Source organism: Engraulis encrasicolus, chromosome 8, assembly GCF_034702125.1.
Source record: "Engraulis encrasicolus isolate BLACKSEA-1 chromosome 8, IST_EnEncr_1.0, whole genome shotgun sequence".
Classification (NCBI taxonomy): domain Eukaryota; kingdom Metazoa; phylum Chordata; class Actinopteri; order Clupeiformes; family Engraulidae; genus Engraulis; species Engraulis encrasicolus.
Window position 1 is genome coordinate 41775874 of NC_085864.1, and position 24917 is coordinate 41800790.

The 24917-nt window shown below is 42.0% G+C and overlaps 1 protein-coding gene across 2 annotated transcripts in view; it reads left to right on the forward strand.

Annotated features, from left to right (window-relative positions):
• The window catches only part of LOC134454627 (transmembrane protein 255B), a 54606-nt gene extending 37406 nt beyond the window's left edge, over nucleotides 1-17200 (forward strand). The window contains exons 8-9 of one of the 2 annotated variants that reach the window (XM_063205733.1): nucleotides 12291-12437; nucleotides 15234-17200. In XM_063205733.1, the coding sequence (XP_063061803.1) occupies nucleotides 12291-12437; nucleotides 15234-15371 (285 nt within the window). In that variant the 3' untranslated portion in view covers nucleotides 15372-17200. The remainder of the gene's footprint in view (nucleotides 1-12290; nucleotides 12438-15233) is intronic. The other variant, XM_063205734.1, reaches the window with a different exon arrangement.
• Nucleotides 17201-24917: the final 7717 nt, after the last annotated feature.

Consider the following 24917-nt stretch of genomic DNA (forward strand, 5'->3'; position numbering starts at 1 on the left):
CTCCTCCCTCAATTTTTGATCAATCTTTCCGAAAGTCGGTATGTAGCATCGCTGGACTGAGCCTCACAAAACTTATCAAGTGGATTTTGCCGTTATCTTTTCGTTTGTCCGTGACAGCCAATCAAAAACGGCCTAAAAGTTGCCAAACAGGAAGTGAAGCTATATCTTGAAAACCCATGATCAGAATCTTCTTCAAATTGTCAAAGATGTTCTTGTCTATCCCATGACCCTCCACAAGAACTATCAGGTCTCCAGGTCAAACCATCTAGCGCCACCAGCAGGTCAAAATTTTAGCTACATTTCTGCCTGTACATTTTGAACCGCACGCCCGATTTTAAATCTGGTGGTACCGTTGAAGTCCTTGCGCCAAGCCGAAACCAACAGACCCTATGACATCGTATTCACAGTTTCAGAATGTCCGGCATTTTAAATATGATGAAAATCGATAAAATGCTCCTCAATCTTCCAATTTTGTTGGATTTTTAAAAGGGTTTTATTACATCTTTTAACGTTTGGCCGTGACAGCCAATTAAAATCCTCCTAACAACCCCAAACAGGAAGTGAGGTCATATCTCAGCAACCCCATAGTAAAAATATACAAATCCAAAAAAGTCAAACTCAATAGAACCCACTGCATAGACCTGTCTGAAGCTCGTATATACGTAGTTGAAGCTACGGACTCTAAAGTTTTTGTGGACAACAGAAAAAGAGACGCATATTTCGCTATCATGCCTGAAACTTGGTAACATAATGAATACATATATTTCTATGTGACTGCAGTGGCTACCAGGCGCAGTGCCACCACGTTTTAGGCGAATGAATTGCTATAAATGTGGAAATTAAAACATTTTGCATGCGTCTATATGATTGAAATGGCAATGCAAAGGGATATCAAAAGGGGAAGTGGACAAGACAGCAGTGCTACGACAATGACGTCTGCACCTTCCTCATACCTGTCAGAAAATTGTTACGCTTCATCCGTTTTTCACAGGTAGGGGTGTATTAGGGCAGGGCGATGTGCCATGCCCCCTGGGCCGTAGGTGCGAGGGCCCGCCAAGGCTGCTCGCAGCTTTAATTATTATTATTCTCTAGTCACCATTCCTATCCCTCTGCAAGTCTATGGCAGCCCATAGAACCGTAGGCAGGAAAATGCTGTAAATTGGCACACACATTCGGGGCAGTCTCAGCATTACCCACAGCAATTTATAGGACCCCAGCCCCAACGCTCTAGCGCCACCAGCAGGTCAAAGTTGCAGGTACATTTCTGATTGTAACTTTTGAACCGCTGGGCCAATTTTCATAAACTTGGTATCCCTGGAATCCTTGAGTCAAGACGAATCCAACGCACCATATGACGTCATTTTCCGCCAGGATAGTTTTCCCGCCATTTTGAATTTTGTAAAATTCAATAAAAATGTTAATTTTCCCGCAATTTTTGACCAATTCGCCCAAAACTCGGTATATAGTATCTCTGGACTGAGCTACACATGGGGTCTTCAGGAATATTGGATATCTTTTATCGTTTAGCCGTGACAGCCAATCAAAATTGTCGTAAACGTGGCGAAACAGGAAGTGGGGTCATATCTCAGCAACCGTTTGTCGAATTGGGCGGGGATTTTGTACACACATAGTAGTCCATCCCATGACCTACCACAAAAAAAATCAGATCCCCAGCTCAAACTCTGTAGCGCCACCAGCAGGTCAAAATTTTAGCTACATTTTTGCCTGTAGCTTTTGAACCGTACTCCCAATTTTCAAAATATTGGTACACAGGTCATCTTCACACTATGTTGCACCCAGGTATGGATTTTCGTAACGATTGAAAAAACTATCAGCTCTCAGCAGCCATTCAAAATTGTGGAAAGAATGGAGGGATTTTTCTCATCTCTCTGTCCCCTTTGCCAACGGCACCTGCGCACGTTCACTGACACCATTCTCGGCAGGGGGTCTCTGGACACACAAGAGACGAGAGCTTAGGTGTGTGCGTAGTCTGCTATTGCTCTAGTGTCAACCAAAGCCCCACTGCCCCAGCCCCTGCACATACCCCCCCACCCCCACCCCACACACACAGACAGAGGGAGAGGGAGAGGGAGGGGGAGAGGGAGAGGGAGAGAGAGGGAAGGAGGGAGGGAGAGAGAGAGAGAGAGAGAGACCATTGTTGTTCTCTCGGTTCCTCTGTCTCTCTCACACACACACACACACACACACACACACACACACACACACACACACACACACACACACACACACACACACACACACACACACACACACACTTACTTCTATATACACCAATTCCTCAGACCAGTCTCTCAAAAGGCTGGCCAACATTACATTGCAGCCTATAGGATTCTTATGTTTAGGATTTCAAGGACATATCTATTTTCAGTAGGCTCCCGATTCTTTTCCATAATATTGTATGTCATATAAACAATTTTACTAAATAGAATGATCACAGAGGATTATAATTGCTGTCCAAAAAGCAAGCCTCTCAAGTATAGAAATGACTTGCTGATATTTTATAGACTAATTTGAGAGGGAATGGAAATGTGTTACTCAATATAAATCAAGGGCAGCACAGGCCCTGCCATGGCCAACCGGTAGGGCACTCGTCTATCATGCGGCTGACCCGGGTTTGATTCCCAGCCCAGGTCCTTTGCCTACCCTCCCCGTCTCTCTCCCCATTTTCCCCTCCAAGGAATGCACCCCAACATTGGCGAGATTTGGGCCAAAGGGGGCGCTGCAGTTCCTTCTGTTGCCATGGCAACTTTGGCAAGTTTACTGCTTGGCCCCGCATTGCTGCTTGCAGCTATATTTTGTATTTAAATTCAAGAAAAAGCTCAGTTTATCAGTTTCTATTTGTTTGATTTATTTCCATGTAGAAACCCATGCACTCATCTTCTTGCTTTAAGCACCTCATCTTCTGAGGTTAGATGTACAGCGTCATGATATATATATATGATATAAAAAATATATATCGAATTTGTGACTAGTAGAAAAGCTGGATGGCTAGTGACTCAAGAAAATCACTAGCCACAGTGGCCGGCAAGTGAAAAAGTTAATGTCAAGCCCAAGTGGCCTCCCTCAGCATTTACCGTACCTGAGCAACATCATGGCTGTAATGACCTTCGCCTGCAGCGAATAACACCCATGAGGGTGTCTCAACAACCTCTCTCCCACTCGAGTCATATTGCTTAAATTTCACCTAAAGCCAAGTTCCCAGAATATACCGTTTGCGTGTATGTAAGTGTTCTGCAACTGGAATATTCCAGGAAATCAGCCATATTCGTACTGATTAAGGTGTTCATATGACTGTGTATGTGTGTTTGCACAATGATATGGGTGCATGTGTCTGTATGTTCAAGGAATATTTCTGTGTTTTTTTGGGTTTCTGAGTGTGCGTGAAGTCTGTTCTAAATTACATCTTGAGCCTCCGTCAGTGACTGTGTGGCACGTGCAAGCATAAGCGTTTGTGCCAGCCTGTAATTTGTGGCATTAGTGGTGGAAGTGGTGGTGGGAGGGTAGTAATAAGCATCGTAGTCAGGAGAGACGGAGTTATGCGCTTGGGCAGCCCAGTCTAGTGATCAAGGCCAGAGTAAGTTAGGCTTTTCAAATGTCACTATCGACGACTGAAGATCCGTATCTGTCACATGCTCTGTTGTGACGCCACTGAAACAAGTTAAGTGGTGTAATGGGCTATATTGCATTATGGGATTTTGGGACTGGCGGCTGCTGAGGAGAGGAGAGAAGAGCTGAGGACTCTGGGGGATGGAAAACACAAATGTACTCAGTAAAAATGCAGTGTGGTTCCAGACTACTGGTAGCCAGGCCGTGCCCTCCTAGTGATGCAATAGCTTCATCGTTGCTACCAGTCAGGTCAAGAGCAATGCAAGTACTTTCTGAGCTCCCGCAAAATCGGGAACTCCTCCCACTTTCTTGGGAAGCAAACAACCATTAGCAAACCAAGGGAGGTCGTTTGGGAAATACCTTTTGGGAAATGTTAATTGTTATGCTCTTGGTCAGACCAAGTCTTGAAGAGATTTGAAAGTCGAAGATAATCAGCCTAGACTACCGATACTCTCTAAGTGTTGCACTAACAATTCATTTTTTTGCATTTACGAAATACTGTAGTTGAAGCATGGAGACTACTGGGGAAAAGGAGGAACAGCTTTGCTTACCTAAATGAGAAGAGTGTGTATGTGTGTTTGAAGAGAGGAATTCCACAGAGAGTGAGAAGGAGAGAGTCTGAATGAAGTGGCATGTGTGTTGAGGTTGAGGATGAGGGCCTAAAAGGTTTACAGTACTGTGTGTGTGTGTGCGTGCGTGCGTGCACGTGGGAGAGAGAGAGTTCCTGACCCCATAAAATCTTGAAGAAATGTTGAACACTGCTGTGGCTGAGGAAAACATGTCTTTCCTGGAAAACCAACTTTGTTCACAGAATGAACAAAGAAATCTTTGGGGGAAGCCACCAGGATGTCTCCTGAGAAGGTCTGGGAATGGACAAACCAGTGAAAATTTAAATGCAGTTCTGGAGCTGTGCAAATTTAAATGCAGTTCTGGAGTTGTGCAAATGTATATGCAGTTCTGGAGTTCTGTTTCTTAAAGAGTCTGGAAAAGCCAGGTTTTTATCAGCTCTTGTGGTCAGGATTTTCTGGGTTTTTTGTTGTTGTTGTTGGACCCCCAGAAGTAATTCTGAGATTAGTGCACTCACTATTTTTGGTATCAGATACATAATTACAAGCGATTTGTAAAATGATCCAGCTATTCCTCCCAGATGATTGAACTTTTGAAGGTCTTGGCTTTTTGTCATAACCTTAAGTCCCTCTTGGAAAAGCTGAAGAAAAGTCTTGTGCTATTAGGAACTGTGTCTTGCACCTGGGTTTTTATAGGAAACTCTATCCCAAACAGACTTGGTTTTCCCCAAAGGGTAATTTTGCTCCTCACTTTCTACGTCAGCAATGGGTTGATGTCTGTTTTTTTTTACATTGTACACCATATACATTCAAGAGTGGTACATAACATATCAAAGTCATAAGTTTTAACAAAGGCTGCATATGGTTGGCCAATTCTGCAAAAGCTACACACACGCACATAGTTTACATTTGTGGCTTTAAATCCCCCTGCTCACCGTTAGTCAGGCAACATAGTCATTGCCATGTGCCAGCATTTTCAGAAGAAACATACTTTCTTTGTTGAGTCTCCAATGCCTGCAGGTGAGTGAGGGGTGTGCTTCGATTGATAAAGTGTCCGGGGCCGTCATAAGACCATGTTGGCCACATCCTTTTGTTTTGCTAACATAATTCCCCATATCTGTTTCATACAGTTCCCCTCAGCTCCCTAGCCTCTGAACGTCTCCCTCTTGAGTCTGTGGTGTTTTTGTGCAAGAGTTGCTTGATCACAGCAGGATTAATATCTCTGTAAATCCAATTGGGAGGTCGAGCACAGTTTGTGTATAATCACAAAGCATAAAACTGGATACATGGCTCCTTGCGGAAAAACTGAATGTCAGTCTGTCCCCTATCAGATTGGCATGGACGATTAGGACAACTTTGTTGTTTTTGTTTGGCTCACTGATTTACTGTAAGCGTAACTCAATAATCACGATGAGACAAACAGCATTTGGCACTGTCTGAAAGTCCTACCTTCACAGACAAAGAAGTGGAAAAACAGGCACACAGGGGCCAACACACAAGCCATTACTATGATGGAGGTGGTGGTGAAACACAAAGGAGAAAACATGTTGTATACTATGTACTGATTCAATCATAGACATTGATTGCACTGAAGTACTGAAACACTAGGTATGTTATGCTCATGTTACACATTGAAAGAAGACCCTGTTACATTGGTTGCAATTTCTTTGGATGACTCAGGGCCAAAACTGGAACGTTGCGTGTAACACTAACAAATGTTGTCTGTTACCCTGTTTATAATGTTAGTTAGTTCTTTCTGGTCCTTAAGTCTGTCTTGTGGTGATCTGATGTTAACTGTGAATCACACTTTCTCATGTCCATTCTCAAGTCTCTCCTGAAGAGACAATAAAGGGACAATCTAATCTAATCTAATCTAATCTAATCTAATCTAATCTAATCTAATCTACAGGTGCTGTGCATTCGCAGCAATATAAACAATTCACTTTAATTGTCATGTCTCATACATATTCAATAATTAATTGCATATTATTGAAATATTAAATAATTTGAGTGCTCACAACATTTCAGTCTTTCCGCGGACATCAGCGCCAGTGTGTGGGGTTCTATTGAAAAGAATGCTATTGAACTTTTGTGGTGCAGTGCACTGCACTTTGTCGGAGCCGGTGTGGAGGCCCTAGCACTATTTGGTCTCTTAAATACTCCATTATTCTCATATTACACATTGAAGCAAGATCATGTGGCACTGGTTGCACTCAGACCTTTTCTTTGGCAGTAACTTGAACACCTGAGTTACAGTAGATTAGCACATTAGTCATAATCAAATAAAAACATGTACATTTTCTGTTGATACAATGTAATTGAAACATGTTTTGATAAGGAATTTGAGTTCTGTCTTGGAACCCTAAGTGAAATGGACATTAAGGCAAATGTCTTCCATAATGGAGGTATTTTAATCGAAACATCAAAGGCATTGCAACTAATAAGGCCAAATTAGCCAAAATACACTCTAACGAAAACTGCAGAGCTAAAGCAAGCAATGAAGACTTCAAACTGAGTTGTGGCCAGACGATAATTTGACAGTTCAGTTGAGATGGCATTGGTGATTGGAAGCAGGCAAGGAGGTTGCGTGCTCTAGAGGAGTTCAGTTCCTCATTGTATTTTTCATTTTAACACTGTAATAACTTTAGCTCCAACCCTATTTGGTTGATTGTTCTGCCTGTTATTCTCAATTATCATTACTATATTCTTGTGGAGACCTTAAATTTGTTAATTAGTAACAATTTGAACAAATGCATGCATCATCTCTGCATAGCATGTGTTTTTTACACCATATTCATCACTTGTCATTTAGAACATCAGGCAATTGTGTTCAATACACCAAAGAGATATCATGGGCTTAAATCCATAGCCAAATTATTAGTTTTTTTGTGTGTGTGGGGAGGACAGGGGTACAGATCATCCTGTGATATATGATGATAGACATATGGTGATAGCTCATCATTTGTAGGAGCGGGAAAGGATCTGCACACTGCTTGCAAAAGACTTAATTTATTAGGAGCAACGTTTCGATCATAGATGATGCCTGAAGAAGATCTATGATCGAAACGTTGCTCCTAATAAATTAAGTCTTTTGCAAGCAGTGTGCAGATCCTTTCCCGCTCCTACATGTGACAGTTTTTTGATCTGGCACCTGCTGATGCTTTTTTGCTGGATGTGCGCACTTTCCACTACACTCGATAGCTCATCATTCTCAACCTTGAAAGGTTGAAATGGTTTTTGCATCCATTTTACCCACAACTTAATCGTCCTCATCTGACCTGGCACTCCGTGTCATCTGACTGGAAACCAGCCCTTTTGTCTTTGTGTACATTTTTTACAAACACTTGTTAAAAAAGATCTCTAGAGAATGTCAAAACAGCTATCCAAAAAATGGTGCAACACAGGTATCCCCCATGCTGTGGATGTTTAATATAAATATGTCATGTACGTACAGTTAGCATGAAGATTCTGTAGCACTGAATGTCATACCAGTAAAGACTACTCACAGATGGTCTATGTTTGAGGCTCAAACGCAATCCGTTTATGTAGTGTGTAGTGAAAGTAGTGAATGAGTTAGAAGCTGACTGATGATGAGAAGGGGAGAAGTACAATCTGGCTGGAGTGTTTTTGTAGGCTCAAGGTCCTTCTTCTACGCCAGAGTCCAAATGAGCCGAAAACACACTCAAGACAAATGCCAAGCCAGCTTGTGGTCATCACAGCAATAGTTTGTGTAAAATGTAACAATGTCCATTCATAATTCACGTATGAAGTCACCCAGCTATTCTGTATTTACGAATCGGAACGCCTCATCCCAAAAAAAAGGGAATGTCGTTGAAAGGATGGTGATTTCTTTCTTCTCCACATTTTTTCACTGATACACAACACAAAATGGTAATTTATCATGGCAGTGTTTATATAGTTCAGTATATGAAAATTCCAAATGATTGATTCCAGAAAAATGAATTTTTAAGTATTTATTTACACAAGCTGAAAATATTTGGCAGTATTTATATCCCATTTCAGCTATCCGTCTAGTGAGTGAGAACTGTGAGTCTAAGAGAATAGTTAACTAGACAGTCAAAATGTATCAATAGTGCAGTATTTTGGTTTAAAAAAAACTCTTCATATTCCCAATCCATTATGTATTGCCTTTAGAGCACAAATTAGGTTACGTGTGCACATAGCATTCTAAGGCCGAATCCTAATTCTAATTTCTACGCCTTCCCCTACGACTGCCCCTCGTCCCTTCAAATGGAGCAGTAAGGGGTAGGGCTTGAAACGCAGCCCCTACGAATTGAGACACCCCTTCAACAATCACAGAATGACATCCATAGTATGCAAAAACCTGCTTATGGTTAAACTGACAATATTGCTTGTAATTACTCACACAAAAATGTTAGAAAGGACAACGGTGTTGCAAGAGCCTCACAATTCCTTCCATACATTAGGCGGACGTTATTAGAGATTTTCTTCATGTGCGTTTCATGGAGAGAATGACCTTTAAACATTGAGACAATGTTAAACTTAGTACATTGCAACAATTATTACAACTGGACAGCCATAAATTACGGCGAAAAATACTTATATTTGTGTCCTTTGTGGGTATCATCTCTTTTTAAATGCATTCGCAATGCATTCAGGGAAATCGGTCTTACCCTTTCGTTTGAAGTGTGCCTTTGGAAAATCTTCGTTTGAAGGGGTAGGGAGCCCTTCCCCTCACCCCTTCCCCTCCTTCTTAATGTGAATTGGGACATCACTACCCCTACACGTGTACGCGCAAAACGGAAGGGCAGTGGAAAGGCGAAGGGCTAAGGGGTGAAATGAGATTTAGCGTAAGTGTTTCCATAGTAGCAATTGTTATTAAGAATTACTTGATTGTTCAATAAGAGGTTGGATGGGAGGTGATGTTTCATTCATTAATGCTTTAATTCTTCATTCATTCATTCATTCATTCATTCATTCATTCATTCATTCAGTCATTCAGTCATTTATGTCAATATTACATCTACAGTATATACTATATATATATCATGATCAGCATCAGGTGTTCTAATCCCTTGGTCTGGCCACAGGTTTGTAAAATCAAGCACTTAGGCAGGCAGACTGTTTTTACAAAACATTTGTGAAAGAATGAGCCACTCTTAAAGCGATGGTTCGGAGTAGAATCACCCTAATGCCATTTGAACCGTGACACCCATCCACCTTTACACCAGAAGTGTTTTCTGCCGCAGGCTTACATCAACAGAGTTGCCGTGTTATTCGATGTTTATTCCGGTTAGCTTGACTCAAGCGCATATGGATACTGGGCACCGTCTCCAAACTTTCCCCACAAAAATAACATGTCATGACACCAAACTTCTGCAGTAGCACAAATATGGTCTGTACTCACGAAACGAAGCATTTGGAAGTTTGGAAATAGTCCAGGAATTTATTATTATCAACACAAGCCGAATAGCTTCTCTGCTGCTAAAGCTGCGCCAACGTTACTTCCGTCATCTAAGACAAGCATGTAAGAGTCCTCAACGAAGCTCATAATATGCACAATGAAAAGTGAATTCAGCATCAGTATTGATAACGAAAATCCTTGTCTAATTGATAGTAGGTAAGATTTGAAATATCTTTTAAGTATTGCCTTGAAAATATAACCCTTAATCACAATTCAGTGAAAACTTTTTTAACACTCTCGTCTGGAAGTTTGTTGAAGACTTTTACGGGCTTGTCTCATATGACGGAAGTAACGTTGGCACAGCTTTAGCAGCAGAGAAGCTATTCAGCTTGTGTTGATAATACTAAACTCCTGGACTATTTCCAAACTTCCAAATGCTTCGTTTCGTGAGTACAGACCATATTTGTGCTACTGCAGAAGTTTGGTGTCATGACATGTTATTTTTGTGGGGAAAGTTTGGAGACGGTGCCCAGTATCCATATGCGCTTGAGTCAAGCTAACCGGAATAAACATCGAATAACACGGCAACTCTGTTGATGTAAGTCTGCGGCAGAAAACACTTCGGGTGTAAAGGTGGATGGGTGTCACGGTTCAAATGGCATTAGGGTGATTCTACTCCGAACCATCGCTTTAAGACCTCAGTTAATTCCTGCGTATAACTGTTATAGGATGCCATCTGTGCAACAACTCCAGTCATGACATTTCCTCTCCTCTAAATGTTGCACACTCAACTGTTAGCTTTATTATAAGAACATGGAAAAATTGAGTTTCGTAACAACAGCAACTCAACCACAAACTGGTAGACCATTTAAACTGACAGAGAAGCGTGAGCGAATGCTGAGGTACAGTAGAGTAGAGTATTATTTATTGATCCCAGGGGGAAATTATGGAGATGCAAGGAGGTTGATGACTTTCTGCACAGTCAATTGCTACAAAGCTCCAAACTTCATGTGACCTTCAGGTTAGCCCCAAGTACAGTACGCAGAGAGCTTAATGGAATGGGTTTCCATGGCCAAGTAGCTGTATCCAAACCATACCTCACCAAGTCCAATGCAAATGCTCGTTTTCATCTCGCAATCTGATGGATAAGTCTAGAAGGTTTGAAGAACTTTTGGTGTGTGGTTGTTTTTCAGGATTTGGGCTTGGCCCATTAGTTCTAGAGAAAGAAACGTTGAATGCTTCAGGATACCAAAACATTTTGAACAACTCTATGCTCCCAACCTTGTAGTAATAGTTTGGAGTGGGCCCCTTCCACATGACCGCGCACCAGTGCACAAAGCAAGGTCGAAAAAGACATGGATGACAGAGTCTGGTGTGGATGAACTTGATATGACTGGCCTGCACAGAGTCCTGACCTGAACTTGATAGAACACCTTTAGGATGAAATAGAGTGGAGAAACAGACCTTCTCAACATCAATGTTTGACCTCAATAATAAACTTTTGGAAAATGTTCAAAAATTCCTATGAACACACTCCTTAATCTTGTAGACAACCTTCCAGGAACAGTTCAAGTTCAAGAGTTTATTTGCCATGTGAACTAGGTTGATAGGATTTTTTGTAGCATATCTCCAACATCAAATCAAATGAAATACAAACAATGGCAAGACACACAGCTGCAAAGCACATACAATAAATATAACTATGGGTAGACACAAACAGTAAACAGCAGACATTTCACAGTAGTAAGTTACATATTATGCTGAGATAACAAAGTGCATTAAGTTTAAAGTGCATATAGAGTGGGAAATTATGGTAGGTTAAGGTGTCTGATAGTCAGTGAGTATGTGCTGTTCTTAAATCTGGATTTGGATGCTGTGATGCTTTTATCTTGACTGAAGGGAGGAGGTCAATTAGATGATGTGCTGAATGTGACTGACAACCCGTGATGAGAAAATGGAGAAGAGGGAGGGGAGGTTGGCGCCTGTGATTTTACATGCTCTGCGCACAACCCTTTAAGTTCATGTGTGAGTCAAGGCAGGTTAGCGAATACTTTTGGTAATATAGTGTGTATAGCAGTGTCTATTGAATCTACATTTCTATTCTGTATACGTGTATCACATCTACAATATGCCAATTAAGGTCCCACACCCGATGGCTCTCTCCGACGCTGTCTCTACTCAGCAACGCTTGTGTGTTTATGATGAGACTAAAATGTCAGTGTTGAACAATAAACAATTTGAACTTCATTCCTAACATTCACAAGAGCGATCCTGTAATAAGTGAGCTTCCACTTTGTTTTTTGGTGCTAGAACAGGGTCGATTCCAGTGACATTTGTGTCAAATCATCAGTTTGTTGTTAAATCATCTTCTGTAGTGTAGAGATGTCTGTAGCTGGTGTCATAAATCTAAATTCTTCTGGATGGTTTGCACACCCTTTTTGTTTCTCATTATGTATATTACATAGCACATTGTAATTTTTTATCTTTTTAAATCTTTTTAAAAATATTTTTTCAATCATTTATATACTTTTAAATACTGTAAGCGTACTGTACTTACCTTGACCTTGTTATTGGCAGAAGTTTCGGGGATATACCTTAAGCAGTCGAAGGCGACTACACAGGCCTAATTTATATAGCACACAGTTTTAATCTTTTATATACTTTTAAATACTGTACGCTTACTGTACTTACCTTGACCTTGTTATTGGCAGAAGAACACCATGATGAGCTCCGAGCTGGCCAAAGGGGGGTGGCCTCTTGCTGGAGCCGGAGCTGGCTATCTCGGAGAGCCCGTTTCCCACCCCTCCGCTCCTCTGCTGGGGGACCAAAGCTTGCAGCCTGGGGGTCAACTCTACCCGGTAAGTCCGTGCTTGAAGACGTAGGGAAACGGCCGTTCCAACTGTTGTCGTTCAGAATTCTTCCGAATGGAGCATGACTTTACACAAGTTTACACGAGTGATAAAACACAGGGCAACTTGTTGAGCAATGTTGGTTGACAACATGATCGTGATTGGCTCCGGATTTTCTGATGAAGTAGTTGGAGAGGTTCTCTTGATAAAAGTGTTATTGTGATAAGCAGTCCAAATCGATCGTTGCCCAGACATTAGGCTCAAAAAGTTGCTTTGAATGTCATCATTAGTGGGTCCAAATTGGACAGTTTCCTGCTTAATTGGTATGCTTAGACTGTCCATCTGCGGGTAAAAATGGCAAAAAAAATGGCATTTGGGCGGGTTTTTCTACAGATTTATGGCCATTGAAGTCAATAGAATTTAATTCAAATTGAGCAGGATGTAGTGCTTCCAGGCAGGTTTTGAGCAATGTTTGGGCTGGAAATCATCAGACATCAAATCATCTGGCAACCCTGATCATCACTGTTACTGCTGCTTTTGCTTTCAAACTGTTTTTTTTTTAGTTTAGTTGGGAGTAAAAAGTTAAAGACTAGAAAATAGGCAAGAGATTTTTTTTAAATGTCTTGCTCTGAGCTATTGTCACAAATGATGACACGGTGAAGTAGTATACCACTGAAGGGTGGGAATGGAAGAGTGAGTGGGGGAAGAGAAAGTGTGTTGAGGGCCAAGTCAGTGCACTCGCTCCTGATGTAGGTCTGCAGTTGGCCAAATGCACTGAATGAGAGGAAACATTGTGGTCTGTATCCACTCAATTTGCCAACACAGAGTGTCAATTTCTGCAAAACATCTGCTGTTGGTTAAGAACAAATCCTTACGCACTCCGTATTTGGGTCATTATCTAGATAGTTTAAGACAGGCTTGTTGATAGGTGCAACACAGTTAATTGATGAAAATTAACGACCGTTTACATGACCCAAAAGAAGCATTTCCGTTCTGTAATCCACAGAATAATAGTGTTTGGCATGAAAATCTACATTACGTAACATCTGGGGGGTGGGATAACTTGTTGACTATACGTACATTCAGTTAACGTCTTTCACATGCTCAAGTCAAGTCAACTCAGCTTTTATTGTCAGTTTCTTCATACGCACAGGTCATACAAGGAAATTGTAATTACATTTTCTCTCTATACCATGAAAGGACATAGACATCACAGGACTGACATTTACAGAGACTGACATCAAAGTGCAAGACAGGACAAGTAACAGTATGCTATCCAGACTGAGGCAATAATCGCTTGTTTCTTGTACGAGAATGCAAGTTTTTATTGTCATAAATGATGTTTACTCATAAATGCAAGTTTATGGGTAGGCTATATGACAGTGAATCACTTGAATCACTTGTATGTTGTATCCTTCTTTTAACCCTTCTTAAATTTGTATATGCAATGTATACGTCTTCCACTGTCCTCTGTCTCCTATAGTTTTATGGTGTTCTCCCTTGTCTGCTCTGTCCTCTTGTGGCCATTTAGGAATTCTTGACTTCACTTTTGTGGCCTGCTCATTATCAAACAGTTGTTGGAAGACGTGTAGATATGGAATCTGTTTACAGTTAAACATAATGAGATCACTTAATCAAACTAACAGTTTTGGCAGCTAGAATTGTGCATGTTGACTTGCTTCCGTTGCTGTAGGAAGGTTTGCCTCTTAATCTGGAAAAATGCAAATCTACGTATTGAGGTTTGCAATAGCATATTTCAATAGAAAACATAAAGCACTTGGACTTCCTTATAAACATATGGAAGACAGGATCTGCGAATCGCCTTTCATTTCCTCTCTCCTGATAGGCATCTTATTTTGATGATATTATTTACCCTGATACGACCTTCAAAAGGAGCACGTGCGGTTTTATAGGCAAACATATCAATTTATATGTATAATACAGGCAGAGAATGTTCTACCAATCAGCAGACTAGGGCTCTGCAAAATCTCTTCTCTAACGGGGCCTCCAAACAGTCATCCCTGACTTGGACAATGCCAGCGAAAACAATTCAAGAGGGCCCCATGTCCATATTTTGCCTAGGGTCCCAAATTAGCAGCGTCACTGCATTCAGGTGTCCCCTTTGTCCTGTCCATCAATTGTGAAATACTGTAAGATAATAGTTTGCACAACAGATGGGTTGTTCCTTTCAATTTCGTTTATGCTCCTGAAAATGTCTCAGTTCCTAGAACACCACTTGCCCTACTCGTTCATGGTTAGGCCACAAGGTTCTTAGCTGCAGGAGTTTTATAGTAAAGGCCAGAGTGGGCAACTGCCTTTTACCCCTGTCAACTTCCCCAAATACCAGGGACCCGACCAGCTGCAAACTCTCCGTCCCTTGTTACAAGTAAGGATTTGAAGGTCCCCTATACCTAATTTGCCCTTGCGCCCCCCAAATGACCAAATCCACCACTGATTAGTGAAGTGCTGAAGCTTGTAATAAGGCTCTTTTCCACTGGCGGTTTTCTGATAGGCCTAGAGCTCGACACAGCGCAATTCGGTCGCCACATTTTGCTTTAAAAATTGAGCTGTGTCGTGCCCAATCAAAAAGCAAAAAGTGGACGCTGTGTTGAGGCCTAGAAAACCGTCAGTGGAAAAAAGCCTATAACCTCACTAGCACCTAGATAAGTCATTTTGTAATGGGAATAAAAACATGCATAATGATTTAAAAAGCGCAATGCAATGCAATATGTCCAGAATGTAATATGTCCTCCTTGTTTCTGGCTGTCTCTCTGTATCTTCCCTCTACTCTCTGTTTATTCCCAGAGAGCCTCTTTGCTCAGAATGGCAGCAGCCGGTTCGTCCAGTGATCCTGCTGGAAGTCCTCAGTGCGAGATCAACCCCCCGCCATTCGCACCACTCTACAACTTGCTGCCTCACAGACTGCAAGGCTATGCTGCCTAGTGACATGCCATGGCACACAACCAGCCACTCCTACAACCCTTCTCCTATCCAGCGAGGAACAGATTTGGTTTATGTGTCAATGTTTAAGTTGGTTTCCAGGAGGAGATCTATCGATTGCTTTTTTGTTGTTGTTGTTGTCTGTGTTGTAAAATCAGTGTTAAATTGAACTCTGCTTTTGCCATTTGTGATTATATTGTTCAAATTGTTTTTCAGTTTGTACAGTCTTTGATTATGACTGAGGCGTGATTTGCATTCACACGTTGTTATAGACTGTGTAATTCTTTGTGTAATTACGTACAGTATTATTTCATGCAGGATGGGTCATAAATAATTGGCATCGTGGTTGAAACAAGGTCAAACCTGTATCAATAGTTGCCTCCAAGACTTGCAGCCAGTGTTCTTTGGAGTAGAGATGCTTAACTTTTAACCACTTCGCTAGTGGAATGTCAGACATATACCCTTTCAAAACACCAGCTGAAAAACAAACTATGAAGGGGAAGTTGTAACCCAATTTATTTCAAAATTAGTGCACTTTAAGGAGGGAATGAAATGTGAAACAAAAGGATGTATTTTGAGGTCTCGGTCTCTATGCCTCCATGCATAGTATAGCTATAATAGTTTTGTACAAAGCTAAAACATTCCATAGATCAGTCAGAGAGAGTAGAGAGAGAGTGGTTCCGTTGGCTCATTGTTTCCAGGTTCTACTGTCGCAAGGGGGAGGGGGTTGCCTGGTTAACACCAGACCTAATCACAAGTGAGATTATGTCTTTCAGATCGAAACGATTGTGTAGAACTAAAGGCAGTATGGGAGTTCCCATGCAGGGGGGGGGGGGGGGGGGGTCCCCCTTTAGGCAGACCTAAAGACTGTTCTATTCATTGTAGCAGTATTATGACACGCCCCTTTAGGCAGACCGGAACCTGGTCACATTAGGTACCATTAGCAACCTATTACATTGGCATATCTCTATATACTTAAAGAATCTCTGGATCAGTGGTTCTCAAACTGGGGGTTGGGACCCCTCACAGGGAGCAGGGGCTGTTCGCAGCAAACATTGAATACTGTATATGCGTTCATGTGATGTAACCCTTCCATAAATTGGTTAATTAACACTATTCACTTGCACGGTGGTCAAGAAATGTATTGACTTTTGGCAAAAAATATTCTTTGTTCCAAAAGGGGGGTCCCAGCCGAATAGGTTTGGGAACCACTGCCATAGCTCATCACTAACACCAACTGTGTAGAGACGAAAAGGTTATTGCCATGAGGATTAAACCAATTTCCTGCCGTAGATTTCGCAAAGTCTGACGTACCTCTGAAAGACCTTTCTTTTTCTGTGTGTAAACAGTGTTCAATTGCTGACAGTAATGTCAGCACTTGTTTCACCTCAGTAACAGGTGTGCTCCAGGAGATTTGAGTACAGACTGTTTTATGATATGATTTCACTTGTGTGCACTAAAGATTTTTGTCCTGCTCTCTTTATGATTGAAGTAGAGGATTGGTGTTTTTCGGAGATTCTTTGTTTTATGTTTCAGAGGTTTGATTGAAGGCCATGTTTTGACATGACGGTGAAGGACCTTTGCGTGGCTTGAAAAGTGTTTATCTGTAAATGTCTGTACATGAAATGTAAATAGAAGTCTTTGTTATGGTAAATATTTCTTTTATGATGTTTTTACCGAGGCTTTTAGTAGAGTGTGAGCAGAAGAAGAAATATTTTTTGTCTAAATCGATTTTTCTTAAACACTTGTTTGTTTAATTCCAAGTTTCTGACATTTTTATACCAATATTGAAACTATATTTGCCAGTAAACCTTTAAGGCCATGACTTGTCTCTTCTTTTGTAATATCTGGAGCACATACTCCACTCAACAATCAATATGTTTCCCACAACCATAAACTGTCACCTAAGACCTTATCAAGTCAAGTTTATTGTCAATTTCTTTACATGCACTGGTCATACAAAGAATTTGAAATTGCGTTTCTTGCTCTCCCATGCAGACATAGACTAATCTAGGTAAGGACATAGACAGTATAGACATAGACAGTACTCATACATGGACATAGACAGTATGGACGTAGACATTGCTCATACAGACATTTAAAGTGCAAGACTGGACAACAGAAGACTTGTAGAGAACATACATTAAGAGGAGGTATTTTGTTGTTCTTTTTCTAAAAGTCCTTTATAGCGTTCTGACATAGTAATAGTAGCATTTGAAGAAATAAATAATTAAAAAAGTTATGTTACACACTACTCTCTCTCTCTCTCTCTCTCTCTCTCTCTCTCTCTCTCTCTCTCTCTCTCTCTCTCTCTCTCTCTCTCAAATGAATGACTGCAGGGCTGTTGGTCACCTCTCAGCATTACAGTATATCTGTCTCCCCTGTCCTCCTTGTTCAGATCTGACACTTTGACGTTGAGTATTTCTGGTGCCCCTTTTCTGATCTTACTGTATTAGCAATGTATGTCTGAGAGTGCCAGACACAGTACCATAGCAGGAGGTCAGTTCTCACTGTTTCAGTATGTCTGCACAAGGGTGAGATACTGGACATACTTCTCTGTAGCTAAGACAATGAGGTGGAAAAGTCACATTTTCAACACTGACCAAAAAATTAGCTGCACAATGAATATTCAACTCAAGACTCGAATGTCATTCCATTCCACATGATTAATAATTAAGTGTTATTATAGGTTATTTCCATAGAAGACACCTGTAGGGCACAGCTAAATCTAATCTGTCTTTGCCATCTATTACGAAAACAGAACCTCTGGGTCGGGCACTTGCCATTAGGTGTGTTATTTTTTGCACTTCAATGCAACGAGCTGCACTAAGGTTCATTGCCTTGATGGGTACTTTGATGCCAACTGACAAAGACATTTTGTACAAGAAAAATATGGCTATGGTTTTGCTATTACACGTACAACAAGGTACCCAGTCAGAGCTAAAAGAATATTATTATACTTGAGAAAGTCCTTGTGATTTTAGGCTATGTGACACGATGTACAAACACATTACCACATATTAGAAATCAATCTAATAGAAATAATTCACCCAATAACAAACATAATCCTTATCAGCACTCTTTAACAATATGACAAGGATTTAAGTTTCCTGAACTAACATTGGCATGGTGAAGTAATGAGTTTCATAGGATTTTTCAAAATGTTTTTCCTGGTCATGAAACCGTTACCTTAATTATTTTGTACAGTAAGATATTCAAAATGCCATTGCCATCCAGTGTAGACACGCAGTGTAACCAGTGAAAAGGTGTAAATGAACACTTGTAGAGAGCAGACCTCTACCCGAGCCCAGTCTCGCGAAAAAATCAACTATATGCTTCGTGGTGCCGTCACGATATAGCCTCGTTTTTTGTGGTTGGGCAACGCTTGCTGCGAGAGAGAGAGCGAGTGAGAGAGAAAGAGCACCTGAGCAGTGTGCATTCCTGGAGGGGAGTCGTGTCATCTCTCCCTTCCTCCAACGTTGTCCCTAACCGTAACCCTAAACCTAACCTTAACCCTAACCCTAACCTTAACCCTTAACATAACCCTAACCTTAAATCGCTTGTTTGAAATGTTTGATTACTGTATGAAACTAATGAGTCCCGTTTCCTGTTACCCTTCACTCATGCTTGATTGTTGACGTCTATCCCCATTATTCTTCCCCCCAGAACCAAACTACCCCAACTGTCAATTCCCTCTTTCGTCACCCAACCATGACAGACAGGGCTATATCGTGACGGCACCACAAAGCTTATAGTTGATTTATTCTGGGATTTTTTTTTTTTCGTGAGCTTTTTTCTTTTTGGTCATGGCTGTTTACTATTGTATGGGCAAGGCGTGTAATGGCTTTGTCATTTGCGTCAGTGAGGCTGGGGGTGGGGAGGTGTATTGTCTTGGATGCTAAGTTGGAGATCTTGATGATTTCTTACTAGTGACAGTAAGGTCACTATGGTTACAAAGTCTTTTCAACGACACGGTGCAGTGCAGTGCACCGGGTGCACATTATGAGGCTGTACAGCCGTCCTCTGTTTCGAAGGGTCCCTTGGAGATGCCTGACTGAAATCTACATTGTCAAGCTGTTTCCTCCTCACACTTCAAATGGTTTTCATTGCAGTGTGCCAGCAGTCAACACAAATTAACATGCCTACTGCGACAAGCACATATTTTCTTCCTTTTTTTCCCCACAATGTTGGTTTGGTCCGATAGTCCTGCGTTCTTTCCAGTGGAAGAGGTCAGGACTCAGGAGAGTCATCGTTCACCTGTTAATGACTCAATGAAGCATTGAGTGACCCGAGAAGGTTATTATCCAATTGAAAATCCTGCCTAGTGGCCCTTTTATCAGCTTGAGCCACTCAGTACACACAGCCACACAGTACACACACACCAACAACATGCCAGCCAAAAATTCAAAATGATCCATTCCGTTCCTGCCTTGTTGAGTTATTTTGAACATTTTGCATGGTGAAAACATTGGCTCTTTTTGGCGGAGTTCATGGCGCGTGCAAGCAGCAAATATCACCAGGATGCCTTTGGCAGGCACTGCCATGTGAGCACTCAGTAGAATCATGGCAATCAGCAGACTGCATGGAGTCAAGTCAAGTCAAGTCAAGCGAGCGGCAAGCAGACAGGGAATGTCTGGACGCTGAGCATCACTAAGTATCAAGTGTGTGGTGTGTGTGTGTTTGTGTGCGTGCGTGCGTGGTGCGTGTGCGTGCGTGTTTGTTTGTGTGTGTGTGTTATGTTCTATGTTCTAAGTGCTTCATATAATGGGAGTTTCTATGCTCCTGTTTTGTCGAAAAATCGTCAGAAGCCATAACAGTTTTTTATGCGGTCACACTGAATTGCAAATTTACATGCTTGAACTAGGGCATGAAATTATAGCACAAAGGAAGAAAAACATCTTTCTCTCTCTCTCTCTCTGTCTCTCTCTCTGTCTCTCTCTCTCTCTCTTTCGCTCTCTCCTTCTCTCTTCGTGAGATGCCTAGATAGGCAGTGTTATTCAAAAAAGAATTGACTGATTTCATTAGACGTTTTATTAAGTGAAATCGGAAAATCACTTGGAAACTCCAGCCAAGTCACAAGCATTCTACTCATAATCCAATTGTGTTTCCCATCGTCAGAGTCGGTTTTACCAATAGGCAAGCTGATTGCCTAGGGCCACCACCAAACCTGGGGTGAATTTCTCAAAACCAAAGTTGCTTACTACATTAGCTACTTTGTTGTTTGCAATGCATTTTCCCATTGGCAACTACCAAAGTTGCTAACAGGCTAACAACTTCTCTTTTGAGAAACTCACCCCTGGCCTCTGTGTGGTGCCCAAAACAATCAGCCCCATCAATAATACCAGTAAAAATAATAAGGCCGTATAGTGTGACCAACATTTGTAGTATGGACATTATCAACAGTAAATCACAATCCACCGAGTGGATCACTGTTTGGTGTTATTGAATATACATAGAAGGTCATTGATGTCAATGAAAAATTGCAGTAAAATTATTTTTTTATGAGGGCAGATTAATGTCCAATTGCCTTTGGTAGAAGCAGAGGATTGTGCACAGGGAAAGATGCAAGGACGAAGGCCAACTGTAGTTTTCAGAGTGAGAAGTCCGCATATTTAGAATCCTTTTTGTTGTATTTTATTTTTTTCATGGCAGGATAACGTTTCGACCTCAACAGTCTTCTTCAGACTCTATCAATCTGAAGAAGACTGCTGAGGTTGAAACGTTACCCTGCCATGAAAAAATAAAATACAACAAAAAGGATTCTAAGTGCGGACTTCTCACTCTGAAAACTACAATTGCCTTTGGTACACTTCAGTGCACTGCACTGACAACTGAATTTGTTTTCACAAAATTGAGAATACTGTACAGAATACTTCTTGCTGTGTCAATAATGTAAATAGAACAGTAGTGTGCAAAACAGTCAACATCAGGGGTATAATAGGAGCATGTGTTCAACTGACATAGTGCATGACACACAGGCTTACAGATGTTACATGGTGCACTATGTTAGTACTGTCACCAAAGGTCGTCAGCTGAATTGAAAAGCACACAGTCAATATTCTCATTATGTCCTTCATTATAGTCTAGAGACCCTGTCTGGAATGGATTCACCTCAAGTGTGCCTAGATGTTTACCAAATCTATTTAAAACAAGATGGGAGGAATTCAGACTAGGATCCAAGCCTGGTGATAAGCACACACACTGAAAGGAGTCAGTCATGGCTTCAAATGTCAGTCGAAGGTGCACGCACGATGTCTAACTCCTATTTCTGTCCCCATCAAATCGGTCACTAATTCCCCCAGACAAAGATGCCTCTTTCCTTTCTTTCCTGGTGTCTCCATCTCTATCCCTGTCTGGACACTAGGGAGACGCCACATCCAGTTACGTCACAGTTCAGATGAAGGACCTGTGCTGCTCAGTCTGTTCTGAGTGGATTATGCCATCAAAAACAAGCACTTACGCATGAAGGCTAAACGTACATGACTTTGACCAGGAGAGGGGTCTGGTGACCAGACGTCCCTTGTGGGTAAGATTACAGAGTGATCAGGGACCATGAGCTAGGCTGCTCTACAGAGACACATATTGGACAGTCTGGGTTTGTATTATCGTAGTGTTTCTCAGTGGGGGCTCTACAGTCCCCCAGGGGGTGTTTGGGTTGTTGAGAAGGATATAGCCCGGGGGGGGGGGGGTGTTCACTTGCCATTGGTGGCATTAGTCTATTTATTTTTTAATACTAAGGGGGGGGGGGGGTTGGCAGGCCTATGATGAGGTCAAGGTGGCGTTGGCAGGCTTATGATGAAGCCAAGGGGGCATTGGGAGGCTTATGATGAGATCGGGGGGCATTGGCAGGCTTATGATATGGTCCAGGGGGGCGTTTAGATGCTTATGATGAGGTCCAGGGGGCGTTCAAAAAACATTGAGAACCACTGTGTTTTTGGGATAGCAAGGGTTCAAGTTTTAGTCTTTGCTGAGCCATGTAACAACAATCACTTTTGATGCCATTTTTCTTTTTTTTTTGTGGGCATTTTGTGCCCACTAACACTATTAGTAAGGACATCAGTATCCTGGTAACTGCCTGGGTAGGCCTAACTGCACTAATGTGCGTTACACCCCTTTATGGGGGAAATCAAACCGAATGTCTCATCAACTTACATCACGCTACATCGGCTGGCCTAAATGAACACAGTCCATGCTTCAGCCATGCTTTCGGCTGTTTGGCTATATCACGTGAACAGCCAGCAACACAACACGTTTTCGGCATATTGTGCATGAACAACGCTAGTCTACAGAGTCATTAAACAAACAAAAAACTGCAGTAATGTAATACAGGTCTGTTTGGACATGCAGATTAGCAATACAACTTTTGGTAACACTTTACTTAAAGCCATTCTATAGTAGCCTCGTGAGCCATCCTACGTACTTCCGCCAAAGGATTGGCTCCAGTAACTGTAGTCTGGCCGTGCTTCTCTGTGGAGTGTCTGGAGCAGTAAAATTTTGATCGCAACGCCCCCCCAGAAAACAGCCAATAATCGAATACGCCCCCCATGTGGGGGCGAAAGGGGGAGGACGCTTGTGACAATGACGTACACATTTGCGCCAGAGCCATTGGTCTGCGCTATGTTGTTGTTGAGTGACTGCCAGCGATTGGGTGAGAGGTGTCTAATAATTTCAAACCATAACTGAGTGCAAACTTCCTGCTTCCTACAATCGCTTCAGAGCAAACAAATGCCAGACCATAAATACGAAATGAAATGGTAGTATTATGGGATGGTCAGGACCAGGCTAATTCTATAGTGCCTTATGAGCATATTTACAACGAATTATAATGCGGATCATAAATTCGTTATAAATACGGTCATAACGCACTAGAGAATGGCTTTAAAGTAAAGTGTTTACTCAAGTGCAAGACTCAAGAGCAAATCTTTTGATGGAAATATCTTGTTAAAAGTAAGCAAACATGCTATAGAAGTGATCAGTTGGTAATACTGTGTTAGTGGGAACATTTTGTCTGTTTGAGTTCAGTAACCCACAGGTAGTTTGACCCCTGGCGATGGAGGCTGCTTTCAGGAGCATTAGTTATGCCCTGTTAAGTTTCAAGTGTTTGGAATCACGCTGTGAAATTTCCACGCATTACCACCTATTACAAAAAGTGCAGGCCTCGTGATGCATTTGTGGTCAGTAACACAGTGTTCAAAGTTAACAAAAACGTATTTTTATGGCTTGTATGTTGGAGGATGATGAAAATATCAAATAATTGTTATCAGGTTCGGGCATAGCATGTCACGCCGCAAAGAATTATTGGAAATGGGGTTGTCCCAGCCAGGCAGAAAGAGACAATGACTGAATGACTGAAAGTTAACAAACAACAGCCCATGGAACATGCTTATTGAATTATCATGGGCTAGTTCAGCCACATTGGGAAGACAATGCACATGGTGGCAATGGTGGATAACTAACACCCCACAATCAGCATGTAAAATAAAACATATGAAGGCAATGAAATGAATTGACGCCGCACATTCATCGCAAACATCATCAAGTTCAACCAAAACACACACATTTCTTCCGCAATCTTTCCAATACATTACATTGTTACAAGTTGTTCCTTCCTTCCATTGTGTGTGTCCCATGTGAAACAAATAGCTGTTTTCTCATTGTGTTAAGCCCAAGTGTTTTATACGATTCCCATTCCTAGTCCCATTGTCGTGGCCTAACCCTGTGGCTTGTGTCTTCCCTCACATGTAGCAAATGGATGGTGAGCCACCTTGTTAATTGTCAGCCAAGCAGCTGCAGGCTTGGCTCACAGTCTCCCCGTTGAGTGTGTGCAATCACTGATGGCCTCAGGCGCAGCACACGCTGCGGGATATGGGTCGGGATGCCTCATAAACTACACATGTAAGCCATCTCCTAAACTAGTGTCCCAAGATGACCCCTTACTACCAGGCCTGCCGACGGAGGGGCAGGACGAACGGGGTGGTTGTCCTGGGCCCGGGGAGAAGGGGGGGGGGGGCAGAGTTGGGGCCCCATTTTATTGAATGCATTGACAGCGGGGCCCTTACAGAGGATTTTGTCCAGGGTCCAGTCAGTGTTGTCACCAGCCCTGCCTGCCACGGCAGACCAGTGCCGAAATGTTATCACGTTGTAATGAAATGTAAACGCAACATCATCATTCAGGCTTACTGGCTTCATGGAACGCTGTTATAAAAGTCTGTTGTTGCCATGGCAGCCAGAGACTGGTCGGGCATCGATTCTTTTGATGTGATCTTGGTGATTGATGGGCGCTCACATTGCGGCATCTTTGAGTGGGATCTACAGTGCAGTCATCACCTCACCACCCACTGTCTTCTGCAGTGGAGCACAGGAGGACTTGAGAAATACTCCGACGTCCAGCTGCTCTGCGTTCGGTTTAAATAAAACACACCTGACAGACGAGGCCGCTGACAGCTTTGACCAGGCCTGGGACAAAGACATCCGAAAGCCCCACCCACTCAGTACATACAATGCAATTGGGAACCAATTCTGGTCCCCTCCCTCTCTCTGGGCCCTAGA